We start from the raw sequence: 17,952 nt of genomic DNA, 5'->3' as shown, positions 1-17,952 counted from the left end.
TCCCCACTGTATGTCTGCAACAGGCTTTGCCCTGTTTCATGCCATATCAGCTATTCAAATTACTCTTGAACACAGGTGTTTCTGAGGTAAGAACAACAATTTGTACTTTTTCAATACTCACACAAATGAATATTAAAGCTGGTTTATAAGTGAGAAGAAAGTCAAGACTGCTATTCATATTGTCAATAGATCTACCTCAAGTGGCTGAGAGTTATGATATCTGCCATCCCTTCCACTCTCCACAAAGAGTAATTGTTCTCTATCAAGTATGACTGAACAGAGCAGGATTTTGGTCCCAAACTACCACAATCCACAGCACACTCTACAGCCCAAACTGGTGACGGCCTCTAAATATGAGAGTCTCATATTCACAATTTGAATATGCTGTGCTCAGCCCTCCATGCTCCAGTGAAACCAGTTGCAAGGACCTTCCATGGCTTTCACCCAACCAGGTGCATGCACAAACACACTACTGTTTGAATTTTGAAAACTCAGGATAGAAGGTTCTATTTCATGTACAATTCTTACTGTAAGAGTCAGAGAAAATGAATTGAAAGTCTGTTTATCGCATCCATGCAAATATATTATATTCATGGGTAATTTGACCAAAAAAACCTTTCTGTGATTTAGACACATTACTATCACCATAGGAGTCATCTCCATAGGATTAGGAGTTGTGCACAAAAGTGAAGCTGAGCAGGAGTTCTTTCATCTAAGTGTTGTCATGAGAAGTTGAACTTGGGCTACTAATTGTTCGAGTACCCTTACTGTCAGCTGTGAAGTGGGGAGAGGCAAATCCTACCAAAGAAAGAAACTTTTCAAAAACAGGCATCTGAGGAAAATGGGGTGAATGAAAATCAGGACATCTCTAACTTGACAATATCTCCATCTAGCTGAGATGACCAGTTGAGTCTATACATCCGTTGTCTAGATTCTTAAAGCAAAAATGAAAAATGTGTCTTTTTTTAATACTTTCACTGAAGCTAAAAATATCTGATGCCTTGAGGGTAACTTGACCATTTTAGGCTACCATATTGAACAAAAAAATCCTAATAAATATTCCTAGAGGTGAGCCCTTCAGCATACATGCCATGGGATGTTTTTTTTCATCCCTGGCCTGGTTTTGGCCTCTGCCAGCATCGTCCAAGATTTTTAAACACCACCTCAGTACCAGAAATTGACAGGAAGCAATACCAAAAAGTAGTTTGGATGTCGACATCCTGTTGTGAAAGACAAAAAGCATTCAAGAGTAGTGATGCAAACCATGATATTCCAGCTGGCCTCAGTGCCAGGGGGCTGCCCAAGGCACTATTATTATTATATCGAAAGCTATCAAATTAGTGGTAACTTTAGAGCAACTGAGGGAAAGCACTGAGAAGCACTAGGATTGCCTACAAATGGACAAACACTGGAGTATTACATCCAGTTCTTGTTTCCTTCTGTCACAAAAGAGGTGAAACATTGGCTGGGATGTGGAGGAGAGCCACAGAAATTATTGGAAATCTTGGAAAAGGGCCTTGCAATAAGAGAATAAAGGGGCTCAGTCTGTTGAACTTAATAAAAACATCCAGGGGTGATTTCAGTGATTACAGTGTGCAAGTATCAGCACAGGGAGAAAATACTGAGCAGTAACAGCAGCACCCTCATCTCACACAGAACAGCATAATGAGAGGTGATGGCTGGAAGTGAAAGCCAGACAAATTCAGGCAAAACTCAAACCACACATTTTTAAGAGGGTGGGCTGCAGTCCCAAAGGAAGTGATGGATTCTCCCAACTACTGATGGCTTTAGATCTTGACTGCACATTGTTCTAGAAGATAAGCCTTAGCCAAACCCAGATTGCTGGACTAACTGGGTTAAATTAAATGTCTTGTGTCATTCAGAAGTCAGACTAAGTAATCTAAGGGCCTTTTCTGGCTTTAAAAAATCTATGGATCTATAAAATGTAATGGCATAACTCTGAATTCTAGTCCAAGAATAACACATTTTGATAAAATAAGGTTTCATAGTCCAGTGCTGTGATAGCAGATACAATTCTACGAGATCAGACTATCGTTATAAAATTGGAAATGAATAAAGCATGATGACATGGTGATGTTAATAATACCAATTTCCCGTCTGTTTACAGGGTCAGTCCATAGAAATTGCAGCAAAGTCAGTGGAATTTTCACACTATAAAATTATTAAGAGAAAATTTGGTTCAGCTTTTTAGACCAGTCTCTGAATGTCATGGATATAGACTGAAAAATTACTTTTATCTATTGACATTTGAAGGAAGAAGGGCATTTTTTGGCTATGCTTATTGCACTCCACTAAGGAGTTACAGGGCACCAGCCCAAGCACTGAAATTCAATCATCAGTGCTGTTCAAGAGTTCTGGCAGTTCCTGGCACAATTTTGGCTCTGGCCTACTAATACTTTTCTAAATAGCTCTTTGCATCATTCAGGAGTCAGCATGGGCCAAGGACACTCCCAGAAAACAGTTTGGATGCACCTACACATCTTCTGGGAGAGAACAGGATTTGGTAACATGAACATTGCCCAACTATCCCTGTCAACCTGTGAATAAGGAAACAATTTATTCTGGCAATAAATGCCCAGTAATACAGATACAGCCAGTGAGTTCAAAGTGTCAACTACTTTGCCGGAAAAGAGCTGAGCTCTCAATTCTTTCCCTATCTTCTACAAAAATATTTACACTAAATGTATTTTAATTTCACATGAGTTATATTGATCGATCTCTAAGGAAAATCAGCAATTAACAAATTGTTCAACTGCAAATGGAACCAAAGAATTAACTATTTGAAGCGACCTATCAAGGCAATATCCAATTAAAAGCCAGAAGTGACTAAAAATAAGGTTCACTCAATACTTATATTTTAGAACTTTAGACCAGAGAGTGGAATTTGAATACAAAATAAGAAATTTATGCACATAGAGTTAGGCACTGTGGAAAACTCAGTCAGGATACATTGAGAAGGGAGACATTACATTATCTTGATCATAGAAGAGCATTGGAATACCCACCTCTCCTTAGAATCCAAACAAAAGATATAAGGGAATGCTTCTATTTACTCACAGCCTGGGATTTGCTTCTCAAGGCATAATCCTCTTGTTATTTTACTTCCAGATATAGCCATTTGAGGCTCTTTATTTTGCATTACAGCAAGAGGAAGTGGACTAATATTAATATAATAATGGAGTAGTTGGATCTGTTGCCTGATAAATAGAAATATCCTGATCTAGAGACAATTTTGGCTCAGGTTAAGAACTGGGAGAATTCCTTAATGGCAAAACTACTGGTTACATCATACAGCTGTCCTGCTAAAAGAAAAAAAAAAAAGCTTCATTTCCCAGCAGAAATAAAAGTTTCATGAAGGACCTTACAGGAGAAAATACAATTACCATCAGGGCAAGGATACCATCCCAGGGTTGGGTGCTCACCACTCTGGTCCCATCTGAGCTACATGTAAGTGCTGAAATAAATGGGCTACAGCCCAAGTAGATCTGGAGTGAATAAAACCATGAAGAGAATGAAAAGGAAACATCAAACTCAAGGCAAATGCTTCATATAGGTAAAGGCACAATGAATTTGGCACATCCTTTTCCATAATGCTGTTCTAATTTTAAACAACCTATTGTACTGTGCTGTTGATAGCCTTGTGTGAGCCATGGAGGGTTCAGCCAAGTCAGCTGCATGATCAGTAAAGAGACAATGGTAGCACACACGGGGTTATTTGGATTAGTGAATACCATACGCAAGTAAATCATCTGCCAGATGGCATTGGAAGAAAGCTGCAACTCTCTCACTTTCATTTCCACAGCAGCAAACAATGTTCCATGTTTAAAATAAACTCTTCCAGATGAGTAAAAGATAAACTTTGTGGTGCTTTTTTCTTGGTCTTCTCTTTGACTTCAGCTTTTTTCCTAAAAAAAAATTAACAAAAAACCAGAAAAAAATCCCATCTACTCTGATTGAGTTACATTAATGAAAAATCCCAGTTTAGACCACCGTAGTACAAAGCTGTCCCTCTAGGCAGCATCAAAATTCCACGCTATTTACTGAACAAAAGGCAAAAATGAAATACAATATTTTCATCCATCAACTTCTGTCAACAGAACCCCTAAAAATGAACACCTACCACATTAAGCCATTTCCTGTCATTTTACGGGTTTTCCACAGTGAAGAACTGTGCCTCTTTGTTGAAACATGGATGTTTTAATATTTTATACAGTCTTAACCCTTTTTTAAAAAGTAGCAAGAATCTAGAATCAAACAAACAGAACTCCCCAAAAACGCAAATTCAGAAACAACATAACTGTAATCAAAGTTTTTCAATTATTCTTTTTGAATTTTCAAGTTGCCTCTTTTGTGACCACAGATGAGCTTGTTATCTCTTAGTCTGTTCTACTGGCCCAAGACCCCAGTCTTAGCTATGCTAATACAATTATTTCATAATACATCTTTCTATATAAAATAGGAATTTTTAAAAATTTTCCACTGACAGCAAAATTTTATGGACAAAAAGCTTTCATAAAGCAATCTTATTTTTATTTCCCTATCTGTGGTGATTCTTCTGAGACACATCTAGGACTCTGAATATTTTGAGGAGGGCAGACTGAAGGAAAATGAAGCTCTAGTCTCTTCCCAAGTATGTTCAAAGCCAGGTGAGGTGCCAACTAGAACTCTTAATAATTTTTACTGGACCTGTAGGATCTCAGCCCTTCAGAGCAGCAAATGGGTTGGTTGTACTGAAGCAATTTTCAATTTACTATCCTTTACTCGTGGGATACACCTACAGAGTTGCATATAGAGGCCTCTAGGGAAGCCTGAAGCCTAAAATATCTATCCATGTACACTGAGGAAAGCATTTCTTTCTGTAAATAAGTGTATAAAATGATACCAAAACTACTTGATGCAGTGCACATTGGTTCTGAGCCTCCAGGTGTGTCACCTGTCGTTTTGCAGATGCTGTTCATGACCTGTTTCTTGAAGCATCTAGAAAGACCCTGGCATTGCTTGTCTCCAGGGCAGGTGGCATTTGGAGAGGTGATGGTCATGCCAGGACCTAGGAGGACCCAGGACACCGACCTCCTGGTGGGGAAGGTTGCAACAGGACTTAGATAAACTTAAGACAGTTTATCTTAAGATCAGTCATCATCAGACTGCAGTCCAGGTGACAGACATCCCAACAACTGCAACAATGAGCTGACATTTCTTTGGGGATAAAAACACACCTTTCTGTAGAATGCTGCAGGATGTTTAATTTATGCATAGCACTTCTACTGCCACCACCATCCCGCCCTCCTATTTCCTTTAAAAATGCCATGCATCCACAGGAGTGCATAAAGCCTCATTCATCAAGCTTAAAACAATCATCATCCATCTGGCTGTAAGGGTCCTACTGCCCAAACCTAAAGCCAGGAGATCAAGATCAGCAAAAATATTTAGATGTCTGACTCCCAGTGCTTTTAGTGGGATCATGATTCCAGATTGCTTGTTTTGCCCAAGAAGCAGACATAAGAAAAGCTATCATGTTCTCAGCACCCTGATAAAATGATTCGAGCATGTGATGGCCTTCTGAGTCTTTCATGGCAAATAAGCTATTGATATTCTCCTTATGCAGATTAACCAAGTTTCTTCCACATTACCTGAAGTGATCATTCTTAAATGTGGAAAGAAAGGGCTCTAAACCTTGTTTGGTGGTCATTGTGCCAGGCTTCCCTCACAAAAGGTGATTAGGGAAGCATTCCTTTCCCCATGTTACAGAGGACATTTGGCATTAATTAACTTTTCTAATTAATTTCTCTGATCTGAATCCAGTTACGACAGGTGTGAGGCTGCTAGTGGTAGCTAAAGCTGTAAGTAAAAAGTCTAGAGGGAGCCTGTCATTTTCTGTTATGAGAAATAGCAGCACCAGTCTGGGACAGATCAAAAATAATAATTCAACTGTGGAGGCCTCCTGGATCGTTTTGCAAGTCAATTACTCTCTAAATGATTAGTTTGGAAAAAGTTATGTGAAAAAGGGAACAGACCTTCCATTTTAAAGTTATTTGTATGACTCTTGCAAGTTGTTTATTTTGTTTATAGCCTTAGGTGAAAAGAAATGAAGTCTGTTTGAAGTGGGAATTATCCACATTTTTCAGCAAAAGCATAATCATGCCACACATTCACAGGGCTCAGGCTTTGGAGCCTGTGAAGCATTCACTTAGTAGCAAGCTTAGGCAAACCAGGCAACTGCTGAAAAGAGGAGAGTTTAAATACTTCTAGTTTTATTGCATCATGGAAAAACTGAACATTTATTTCATTAAGATGGAGAATTTTTACTGGAGAACCCCCACTGGGTTTATAAGCTTGCCTACTGTGTTGACTGGAGTAACTGAAAGAGCAGAGTTGTCCCTTTGCCTGGGGATAGACGTTGGCCTTTGTGGCAAGGTAAGAAAGGTAAATTGGTGACAGATTCAGAGTGCTTTTTAAAAAGTAAGTCAGTCTCCCTTGGCTTAAACAGATGCAGCATACAAAATGAATACATCCAACTTCAATTTAGCTTGCTTGCACAAATCTCAGCTATAATGCATACATGTGTGCAGGGAGAGCTGGCTGATAGCTAGGGCTTGCAATTTAGAATCAAAATAAAGAAGTTAAAAAAAAAAAAAAGGAATTGTTTCAATTTTTCCTTCTTAAATTCTTGGTCCATCCATAAGGGAAGTTGGTTATTACAGGTAATTTCAAAAGCACCACAGCCAAGGTGAATAGATTATAGTGAAACAGTTAGAAAGTGCTCCCCTTAAGATACTTGAAGTTTCTCTTGACCATTACACAGAGATGTTTCCTACTCTCAGCTCAACTGCTTGAGCTCAACACAAACCTGACTGCTCTATCCCCAGCCCAATGCCTCACCATGTGCCAGAGCAGCACAGTGGCAGGTGACAGTCTTGTGACAACCCACTCTCCTTGATATACCTCAGCTCCTTGGTACATCACTGACAGCTCTTCCTGACTATCTTTTAAACTGAGAGATTAAATTGCACCTACACATGTCTGTACACACACAGACACGCACCGCCCCTCAAAATGCTGATTCTAATCCCAGCCTTTTAGACTGCAGTTGGTGTGAGATGTTGCCATATAAAATGTGACCACTGAGAAATGGGGCCACTTGGATACACTGCTGACACTGGCCAAAAGCTCCACTGGGGAAAGTCTGCAAATAGGCAGTTAAGCCCTCCTGTGACTCTCCACCTCTCACCTATCAGAGGCACTTTCCCTGGGAGAAGCAAAAGGGCAGGGAATATGTTCTCAGGAGTCACTGTGCCCTAGACATGTCCCAGCTTGTTTTCAAATCCCCTGGGCACAGGTATGGAGTGCTGGCCCAACACTGCTCATGGACCCAAAAATCAACACTCAAATTCTAACCATTTACCTAAGAAAGCTGAAGGTACATTTTGTGTTTGAAAAGTCTTTTAACATTTATGTTTATCAGAAACTTCAGCGAGATCTAAAACTCAGCTGTGGCTTTCTTTACTGTATCTACTTAAGTGCAGGTGATTAGGTATTTGTACTTTCATATTTGTAATGTACTTGCCAGCTATGTTGTCAGTGTCCACACCTGTCAACGAAAGCTGCATTTCCAAGGGCTTTGCCTAATATCCCAGATCACTGCCTTCCTCTTTCACCCTTATTTTAAAAACTTTAATTTAATAGTAAGTAAGTTTGAGATACGAGTGCTCAAATAGTGGTGATGGTGAAAGAAGGCAACTGGAATGCAACATTTTTGGCTGCATGCTCTCAATACAAATTGGTTATACAACAGTAATAGAGCTTGCCACATCATTCTGGAGGCACTGCTACACTGAGGCAAGTGTGAAGGTGCTGATCCTCTACCAGCTCCAAGAGGAGACATGCAGCCCACAGTCCTCAAATCATACACATACACCTGAGTTTATTGGAGGAGAGGAGAGGGAGAGGAGGCTTCCTTAGCCAAAATGTTTGGTTTGGTTCTTACCAGACTGAGTCAGCATTCAACTGTTTGTTGAAATAAGGACTCTTTGGTTTTGCACTTAGCTTTTGTAGATCTGTTGACCTGTGAGGTCTCTAGTTCCTGGATGCTACTAGAATAACAAAGGCATCATAAAAAGAAACATTCACAGCAGCCTCAAGGGAGTAATCAAAGCTTTCTAGTCCACAGCAGTTAAATGACACTCAACCTTGAAGGTGATAAATTTTACTTATTTCAGATGTTGAAAAAAGCCCATTTTTCTATAAGTAACCCAACAATCCATCCTTTCAAATTGCTTTCAGGTAATATTCATCCACCATTAAGGGTCCATTAAGGATTAGTCTACTCTAGAATGAGGCTGTAATTTAGTTATGATTACAGGAATGTAATCCCTTTCTGACAATGGCTCTTATTTCAAAACTGTTTCAAAAGAACAAAAATAAGTACATTGTGGATGTATGAAGTATGGCCTGTTGCATACAACTAGGACTTCCTATTCTGCATCTCATATTTCAGTATGAATCTACCTTTGCTTTTTTGAAGGCAAGGGCACATCCTATGTAGGTCATTCAGTCTAAAACTTACATATATCTCTGCTCTTCAGGCAGTTTCCATGCAGCTCTTTACTGCAGTTATTTTGAGGATAATCATCCTCTCCACTGTCCACCTTTGCATCCAAGGCTCTCCTTGCAAAAGATGCCCACACATTTCAGCAGAGGAACAATGCAGTAGTGTTTCTTTAGCATTGCTACAGTAGTATTGAAACCCAAGTTTGGCTCAGCTCCTCTGTAACTCTTTACAGAGAAGTTAATGAAGTCTTCATTCTTCAGCTGCCTTCTAAAGGTGCTGCCTGCAGCCATTTACAAGTGTTTAAAGTTAAAATGTGAAATGCATCACTGAAGATCAAAGCAGGACTTTTTAAGTGTGTAGCACAACTCCCTCTGCATCACTTAGAGAACTCTGTTCAACACTCACAGTGTCATTTGAAAAGACATCCACCTCTACACCTTGCCTTACAGTGAGTAGTGCAAAGTTCAACCTGTTACATGATTTTACAAACCTGCTCTGCTTTTCAGCTCGCCTTCTGATTTTCTGGAATGCTGCTTTCTGCCCCACCCATGTCACCCAGTATAGACGCTTTCTGGGGAATAAAGAAGGCAAGATCAAGTTCACTCCACTGTGCAAAAGCTAAAGTGTGCTGAGAGTCCAAGTAAACAATCAGAGAAACAATTTTTAAAAATTAGTAGGGCACCACCTGAAGTGCAGACCTGATGTATTTATAACTAAGGAACTATTGAATATATAATTTATTATTGATTCTCCTTCGAGTAATAGCAACATAGATCACTCTAAACCATTCTTCCATATTCATACTATATATCCTAACTACTAGAAATTTTTAATAATGTAGACCAAATCAAAAAGGCATAAATGTCAATATGAAATCATAAGTTACATGAACAAAAAAAAAAAAAAAATCAGTACAGACTCATTCAACACTCGTGTATTTCATTGTTTCATTGGAGCCCATTTTATTTCTACCAGCCCCACAGCACAGGCTCCCTAAACCAACACAGCTTCATGTTCTGCTTTGAAACAAGGCTACTCTATCAAGGCTGCTGGTTTCTGACACATCTCCCACAATTAAAGAATGAATGCTATGTCTTCTTTTTAAAAGATTTTATTAAAGAATACTCAGTCAGCTGTATGAGACATTTATGGAACCTCATTACTGAGTTAAAGTGCCATCAGTCAAGCCAAACACACTGAGCAGCTTATTCTCTTCGGTCTAATTTGCATGAGATCTTACACAGTTCATGCCATGCAAAGCCCTATCAAGACCATTATACATTTTGCAACTACCCTTTCAATGAAACCCAAGGTTTCAAGAAACTGCAAGTTCAACACACGTGAAAATAAAAATACAATTTGCACAATCAAGTGTACTTACACACTGAACAGCAGCAACATCACAAAATAGCTGACTTTGTGCTTCACAGAAAACTCAGCATGGCTCAACAATTTTGTTCACTGAACCATGGGGCTGACAAGCCTTTGAAAGGCACTCAGAGGCCTCAACAATTACAGTGCAAGATATCAGGAAAACTCTTAATTCCATTTGTCATTGTGATGGCTCAAAAAAAAGATGACTATTATTAAGACTTATTTTCAAACAATTTTTTGGAGAAGTGTTTCACCATCAGTACCCTGCATTGTCCAACAAGATATGTATTGACAAATATGCTTATATATTGCAAAACAAACTTCTGCTTAATTTTTATTTGCAAAACACGAGTTTCTAAGCAGATTTAACCAGAAATTATATTCACACTCACAATTTTTTTAAAAATTTCTCTGAATGCTTGTGTCTCTGGAAGACTGTCTTTCATTTCAAAATAGAGTTCCAAAATAAATCACTCTCTTATTTCATACTTACTGGGCAAAATTCTGTATTCCCACAGCATTTAAAGTGAGAATTTCACTGCTGCCAAAATGTACTGCATAGCTATCTGCATTCTTTTTTGCAGACACTCCCTGGCACTTACTTCAGTAAGCCAACCATCACTTCACTGATATCCCACAATTTTCTTGCAACCAAGTCATCCATGGCTTTAGGAAGAAGTTCTTCCTCTTTGCAGTCTCCAAAATACTTTCCTGACACGCCCTCGACGTCAGGAGAAGAGGCCAAATAAATAGATGTCTGGGCTCCTTCCAGAGGCGTTTTGAAGAAAGCCCACGACACCAAGTTGAACAGAGGTTTGGCCAGCAAAGGAATATTCACATGTCTGCCCAGATTTGTTCTGACAATCCCAGGATGAAGGGAGTTGACGGTGACTCCTGTCCCTTCCAGCCGACGGGCCAGCTCCCTGGCAAATAAGATGTTGGCCAGTTTACTTCGGCTGTAACAAAAGCTTTTGTTGTAGCTTATTTCACTGTTCAAGTCTTCAAAGTTGATCTCTCCATATTTGTAAAGCTTTGAGGACACTACAACAATTCTGCTTGGGGCAGAATTTTTGAGAAGGCCCAGAAGAAGGTTGGTGAGCAAGAAGTGGCCCAAGTGGTTTACACCAAATTGCATCTCAAAACCATCCTCTGTCTTCATGTATGGACACTGGAATATCCCTGCATTATTTATCAGAACATCCAGCCTTGACTCTTCCTTTAAAGAAGAAAGAAAAAAAAAATCATTCAGGTTTAGAACTCCCATATATAACATTATTAGGCTTCAAAATTTCTCATTGGGCACTGTCAAAAACAGAATAATTTAATTTGTAGTTTTCTGAATTGTAACTTTCTGAAATTCTCTTAAAGCATTGCTGGAAAAAAAAAAACAAAACATGTTTAAGTTGAACTACCACTAAACTGTGCACTTGATCCCGGTAGGATGCAAGTAGCTGAGAGCAGATCTTTATCAACTTCTAATGCAGGCAAATAACTCAACCATCGGCTTCTCCAAGAGCAGCCTTTTCTACAGCAATTCAGTGATAAATTACCTTTGTGCTGCATTTTTTTCCCCTTTAAAAAGCAACCTGTCTTTTGAACTGCAAGAGGACACACATTAATTTATGGCAAATCTCTGCTATAGCAGAGGGATCTAGCGTGCAACACGCAAGCATGGAGCACAAGGAATTCACCTCAGGGCTGAAGAGGAACCATTACACTATAGACCCATCATCTCACTAGGATGATATGAAAAACTCTCCAAATGTTTTCATGATTTTAAACTTGTCTTACTTTAAAACCAGTACCTATCACTCTGCTTCTGGGTGAGAACTATGGAGCAGGACTTACAGAAAAGTAACATGTTTCACATAATTCGAGTCCAATAGTTCTACTCAGGAACTAAGGAACTGAGGCTCTATGAGGTGCATGGCACATGAGATTTGATGGATCACTGTTCTGGTTCAGGTTGGTAAAAATCAGACTCAAGGATATATGTCACACTCTCCAGGATCAGAAAATATAAGTAATTAACAGAGAGATGGCATTGATAACTTAGATATGCATCATGCACTTCATGCTCCAGAATCCACTCAAAAATTAAGAGCTCTCCAATTTACCAAAAACTGTAATTTAAAAAAAAATAAAAAACCCAAGTTAAAGTAAGCTGCATAAATAAGCTCTGAATTCCAACACTCTTACCCACCTCTGACAAAAGATTGTGAAAGAACAATTTATGCTTGCATGAATCAGAGGCAAAGGTACTAATTTTCTCTAAGAGCACTGGGAGTTTTCTTTGCCTTTAATTCTTTAAACCTAACTCAGGGACTGGAAGACAAGCTGAGACAATCTTGGACCATTTTGATGATAAAAATAGAGAACCTCATAAATGAATTCTGCATCCTTTCCCCTTTTATTTCACTGCCATTAGCAGCAAAGATACAAAGAGCAAACCCCAAATCTGCACTTGGCATTCAGTTAAAGGTGCTGGCATCTGATCACTCAAAACTTCAAGTACTTCAATCTCAGACTGATTTCCGTGGAACTTGTGGCTGCTCAGTGTTTCATATAACTGGGTCCCAAAGACATGATCCAAAGAGCACCAAACTCAGTTCTCATCTTCACCCAAAGGGACACAATGGTCAGTCACTATCACTAAATCAGGACAGGAGGGAAGAAGTACTGACTGCAGAATGGCTCACTGAAGTGATTCTCCTTTCTTCTTTAGAGAAAAACATCTGACTGGAGGATTTATTTTGCAAGACTTAACACTTCAAGAAGGCAAGACCTCCGTATGTGCTATTCTGTGAAATTCCTACATGTAATAACCTAGAGGTGTGTGATCAATGCCAAGAAGGCAGCTATTACAACCAAGGGCAGCAGAATGCACAAAATGCACAAAACATTGCTTTGATGGGCAGTGATATTTCCTGCAGCCTTTAAGCTCACTTTCACTTCCTCTATTTTCCCATGGAACCCTCCAACATCTGTGTCTTTACTTTTTTTCAGTGAGACTAAGGAGTGAGAGATATAATCACTTTCAGTCATGCAAAGTAAAGCTCCCACAAATAAGGCTAAGCAGTGGGAGTACACTGTCTCTCCATCCTGATGATGTTTTTATCTTCTTTATGTCAAACGAAAAACCACAAGAACCCCCAAACTAATCCCAAAATAACAGCTCCAAAAAGGACTCAAAAAAATAGGGAAGGTAAATAACATATACTTGGGTGGAAAAGTTCTTGAAAGTATCTCTTGAGCCTGCATCCCTTGTCATTCAAGTGCATTCAAGTTATAATGCAGGCATCAGTAATACTCTGAAGATAGCACACTCTTTTCTTTATCTATTTCTCACTTAAGAGCCACTCTGATACTTTATACTATAAAAGATAAAATTCCTAAAAGTTAAACAGTATGTCTCTTTTTTTTTTGCTGTGTGCTTATTACACAAATTTTATATCCTTTCATGTATGCAGGTTTTCCCACAGCATTGAAACAAGATTAGACCTTATCACTGGATTCATATATATATATATACAGATTACAAAGTGTCCCACTAGACAACTTAAAACTTGACACTTAACTTTTATAAAAGCAGTTTTAAAATTAATACAATATAGTCCCTGTTTTCTTCCCCTCTTACAACAGGGTCTGAGCATCTTTAAAGTACTTGACGAATCCCTGAGCAGCAACAAAACTTATTAAGCCTGGCTTCCCATGACTTCATGTCTCCTGACTTGAGTAGCTAGATGTGGTGAGATCAAAGTCCCAAAAGCTGCTTTTGGTGGGAATGAAATAATGCCTCCAACAGTGCTTCCCTCTGCTCTATAAATCTAGTGGCATTTCTGTCAGGCAAAGTCTGGATGTCCTCATTCTCCTTAAACTCAGGTTTTTATGGAATCTGCAAAAATTTTACATATTCAAAACTGTCTATTGACTAGATTCTGCTGATGGTGGGTGAGAGATTTAAATCCTTGCGGCGATACAACCTAAGGAGGCAGCAGAAAGATGTCTGGAGCATGTCAGCAGTGCACCTGGCAACTTTTATTTTTCTGGTGGCAAAGCTGAGCTGTAACACTAATTTAAACCAACAAAGGTTAAGCTAATTAATTCAGAGAGAAAATAAGAAAAATAACTTATCTCATCTAGAAACAAGCATTGCCTTCCCAGAACAGAAAAGATCTAGAATATTTTAAACTAAAACAGACCAAACTATAACGAAGTTCATGCTTCCAGGAGCTAATTCACGGCCAGTTTGCTTACACCCTCTTCACCCTGAGGTGACCTCAGCGACTTCCCCAGCCCCCGAGCGCGCTGCTGGCAGCAGGGACTGCCTCGTCCAACCCACACGGAAACCCGGGCGCCACCAGGGAGCCCAGAGACCGCCACCAGCACCGCCCAGCCGTGCCGGCCGTGCCCTCTCCGGGCTGGGGCAGCGAGGACGGGGATCCGCGGGCCCGGCCGTACCTGCAGGACGCGGTGGCAGAAGGCGCGCACGGAGCGCAGCGAGGCCAGGTCCAGCTCCCGCACCACCAGCTCGCCCCCGCCGTCCGCCCGCTCGCCCACCTCGGCCCGGATCTCGCGGGCCGCCCGCTCGGCCCGCGCCCGGTCGCGGCAGCCCATGATGACGCGGGCCCGCATCCGCAGCAGCTCGGCCGCCGCCGCCCGGCCTAGCCCGCTGTTGGCGCCGGTGATGATGACGGTCTTGCCCCGCATGGAGCCCCCGCGCCCGGGCCGCGCCGCGCCCCGCAGCCAGCGCCAGGCGGCCACCAGCAGCCCCCCGCCCAGCACCAGCGCCGGCAGCGCCGCGGCCATGCCGGGCCTGGCCGGGCCGCGCGGGGCCTGCTGGGGCTTGTGGTCCCGGAGCGGCTCGGGAGCCTGCGCGCTACTCGGGCCGGGCCCGGTGCCCGCAGCGCGGCCCTGACGGGGCGGGGCCGGGCGGGGCTGCAAGGTCTGAGGGCTCCGCTGCCCTTCCGCGGGACCGCCCTGGGCTGCGTAGCTGGGCGGAGACAAACCTAATGGGGTTCAACGGACACAAGTGTAGGGTGCGAGTATCGGCACACGTAGGAGGCTGATTGAACCTCTTTAGTTGGTGCCCCTCAGCTCTGCCAAGTTTGTTTTGAATCCTTAACCCAAAATCTGTTTTCAGCCATCGACTTCATGTCGTGTTTCTAGGCACTGTTATTAATCCCAGACCTTGATGGTCCCAACCAGGGCAGCATGAACCCATTCAGGAAGGCAGGAGTGGCCACTGCGGTTCACCCACTCAAAGTCCTTTTCACCCTAGCCATGGAAGAGTCAGTAGTAGAAATGTACAGAGAGAGAATTAAAAGGTAACTGAATTTTGATCAAGAGCAAGGTCGGTTAAAACAAAACAAACAAAAAGAAAAATCCCAACAACAACAACAAAAACAACTGACTAAACAAACAAACAAAAAACCCAGAAAAAAACGCCCTAAAAACACAGTATACTGGATTTCATTGCAGATTTAGGAATAAGATAAGAGTCAAAGAAGACAGAACAACATAAATTAAGAGACGTTTGTGATGAGGAACTAGAGGCCAGCAAGCAGAAGAATACAGGGAGACAAGGAACAAGTTTGACTTGGCTGATAAGGAGCATGTCTGTCCTGAATCAAGACCTGGCATGTTTGGGGATATGACTAAGAAACCAAGAGGAAACCCATGAGCCTTTAATCAGGTTTCTTGTGGCTTGTCTGGACATGACAACCATTTGCAATAAAAGCTCCCCGTAACTGTCACATGTTGGTGCTACCTGCAGGCTGTCACATGGCTGCAGTCAGTTCTGAGGCTGACCTCAACTCATGTTACAGCAGCAGAAACAGCAGATTCTTCTGGAAGTACCCTTACCATGTCTTCTCTGACTCTCACACTTCTCAGGCAGTTTAAGGGCTGTATAGGCAGCATACCATCTAAACACTCCAGATTTGTTGACAAATCTCTTCTGTCTTTGTCTTCACTACAGAAAACACTTTCTTCATTTGTGGTTCTTCACTCCTTTGTGAGCCTCATGGTTACATCATAGGGTATTTTAGCCAGGCCACACCATTGCATCTGTGGATGATATGTGAATTTTTAACGTGGTGTAAGAGCCACGTTGGGGTATTCTTCATATATTTTTTTCATAGTAAACATGTACTGGGAGGTGTTGCAGCCACACCCAGTCAAGGACCGTGAGGAAGGAAGAGTAGTTGCCAAAGAGATGTCAAAATAGGAGAACCAGGAAATGCCCTGTTAGAGGAACAGATTCATTCTGTAAGAAATCGTCCTGGTGGGAGCTAAAGAATCTGCTGTTCATCACCTGGCTGTGAGGACTCTCCAGTCATCTCTGGTGCTCCTAGTTAGAAGGCTGCAGATGTGTTGGAGAGGGCACTGACCTGAGGGCACTGCCTGTGTTTGTCAGTCAGTCCAGCCTTCAGTGCAAGGAGCATTGTACTAAGGAGCTTGTGGTGATCAGAGTGCTCATGTAGGCAGGAATGGAGTGTCCATCCAGATGTTAGTCCCAGATACTGAGCATGAAAACTGGAAATTATTTCTTCTGACATTGACCTGCTCCACAGATGTCTGTACCCCTCTATTGCACTCAAAGTTGTGTTTAGCAATACTGCAGCCAGTGCAGGTTACAGGATCTGGCAGAGGAGTCTGAGGAGGTACCTGAGGAGCCTCCAAAGAATGTTGGAGCCCTCTGAATCCCACCTCCTCAGAACAGACAACAGTCCAGGACGCATGTTGGAAGGTATGTGATGATGACCATCTCCAATTTTTTGATCTGAAATACTTTATATCTTGGCTCCTTCAGATGCTAGCCTGGAAATTAAAAGGGTGTCTTAAAGATGGGAAGGAACTGAGAATATGGGTTTATGATGACTCGGTAACTGGTGGGAAATATCTAACACACTCTGAGAATATGTTCTGTAAAACAAAAATCTGAAGACACCTTCAGAATCCTATTTATAACATTTTTCTCCACAGGGATTGGTAGCAGTTGGCGATCTTCCCATTTGTCTTACTGTCTTTCCTGGACTCTTATGCGGTGCAGGAACCTGGAAACTAAGGGAACAAGAACTGGGTTTCCCTGATGGAATTCTGTTTCTATACAATCCATCTGTGTTATTACTAATCCTCCCCCAGATTTTGTCTAGGACGACAGTTTCCTTTTCATGAGTCTGTCTTCCAGTGTTGTAAACAGGCTGATAAAGGACAGTTCTCTCTATTCCCCTACTGAAAAATATTTCTGCTGTTTTAATTGTGACTGGCTTAGGGTTACAAGGGCATAAACTCATGGTAGCCTGATAAGCGTGAGAAGCAAGACATTTTTTGTTGAGTTTTGTGGCTGTTGTTTGCTTGTTTGTTTTGTGTTGTGGATTGGAATGCTATTAAGAGACAATTCTCTTCTATGTCTACAAAAATAGAAAACACTTTCCCTCAGCTCCCACCCCACTTCACAGAATTTTCTTCAAAAAGATTATTTCGGTCCACTAGCCAAGCTGTGCCTTGGAGCAGAAGAAAATAATTTTAACAGGCAGAGGCTGCTTGGCAAGCTGATTCTCCCCAAACATCCAGATTAGTCTGGAAGGTACTTGCATGAACTAGTAGGCTCCACTGCCCCACCATGCTGCCAGCTGGATATGCAGAGAAGCAGCCATTGAGCCTGGGGACAGTTGCCTGACAATCAAAAGACAGTGTATGATCTGAAACATCTAAGGGCATTTTGCTCAACTAATTTAGGAAAAGTGTGTGCCTTAACATCAGCTTCTGAACTTTAATGTCAACTTGAATTCTGTGACTAAGAATGTAAATTCTACTAGAATAGTAGATTTGTGAACTCTTTTTACACATGCCTTAGTGCTGTCAGGAGGACACTGCAAGAGGGAGTCCCCTAGTACTGTGTGTGCACAGATCAAGAAAAGACTTGGAAGCTCCAGTGTCCTGGCTAGTAGGTTTCATTCTTGCTGTACATGGATGGTTTGTTGGAAATAAAGGTAAACATAATA

General features: G+C 41.4%; 1 protein-coding gene across 1 annotated transcript; it reads right to left on the bottom strand.

Moving 5' to 3' along the window:
- Nucleotides 1-9,664: 9,664 nt before the first annotated feature.
- RDH14 (retinol dehydrogenase 14) lies at nucleotides 9,665-14,773 on the bottom strand. The gene is made up of 2 exons (XM_036380353.2): nucleotides 14,405-14,773; nucleotides 9,665-11,159 (listed from the first exon to the last, which is right to left on the bottom strand). Exons 1-2 carry the CDS (start codon nucleotides 14,750-14,752, stop codon nucleotides 10,542-10,544), a joined length of 966 nt encoding a protein of 321 aa, XP_036236246.1. The 5' UTR covers nucleotides 14,753-14,773; the 3' UTR covers nucleotides 9,665-10,541.
- Between the last annotated feature and the right edge of the window lie 3,179 nt (nucleotides 14,774-17,952).

This window comes from Molothrus ater, chromosome 3, assembly GCF_012460135.2.
Source record: "Molothrus ater isolate BHLD 08-10-18 breed brown headed cowbird chromosome 3, BPBGC_Mater_1.1, whole genome shotgun sequence".
NCBI lineage: Eukaryota > Metazoa > Chordata > Aves > Passeriformes > Icteridae > Molothrus > Molothrus ater.
Note: the sequence above shows the minus strand (reverse complement) of the source record. Positions and strands in the feature narration are given on the sequence as shown.

What these genes read in the sequence shown, in the direction of transcription:
- RDH14 (XM_036380353.2), bottom strand. Translation starts at nt 14,752, where the DNA reads ATGGCCGCGGCGCTGCCGGCGCTGGTGCTGGGCGGGGGGCTGCTGGTG. An exon ending in TCTGCCACCGCGTCCTGCAG is followed by an intron (nt 11,160 to 14,404) that starts GTACGGCCGGGC and finishes TCTTCTTTAAAG; the next exon opens with GAAGAGTCAAGGCTGGATGT.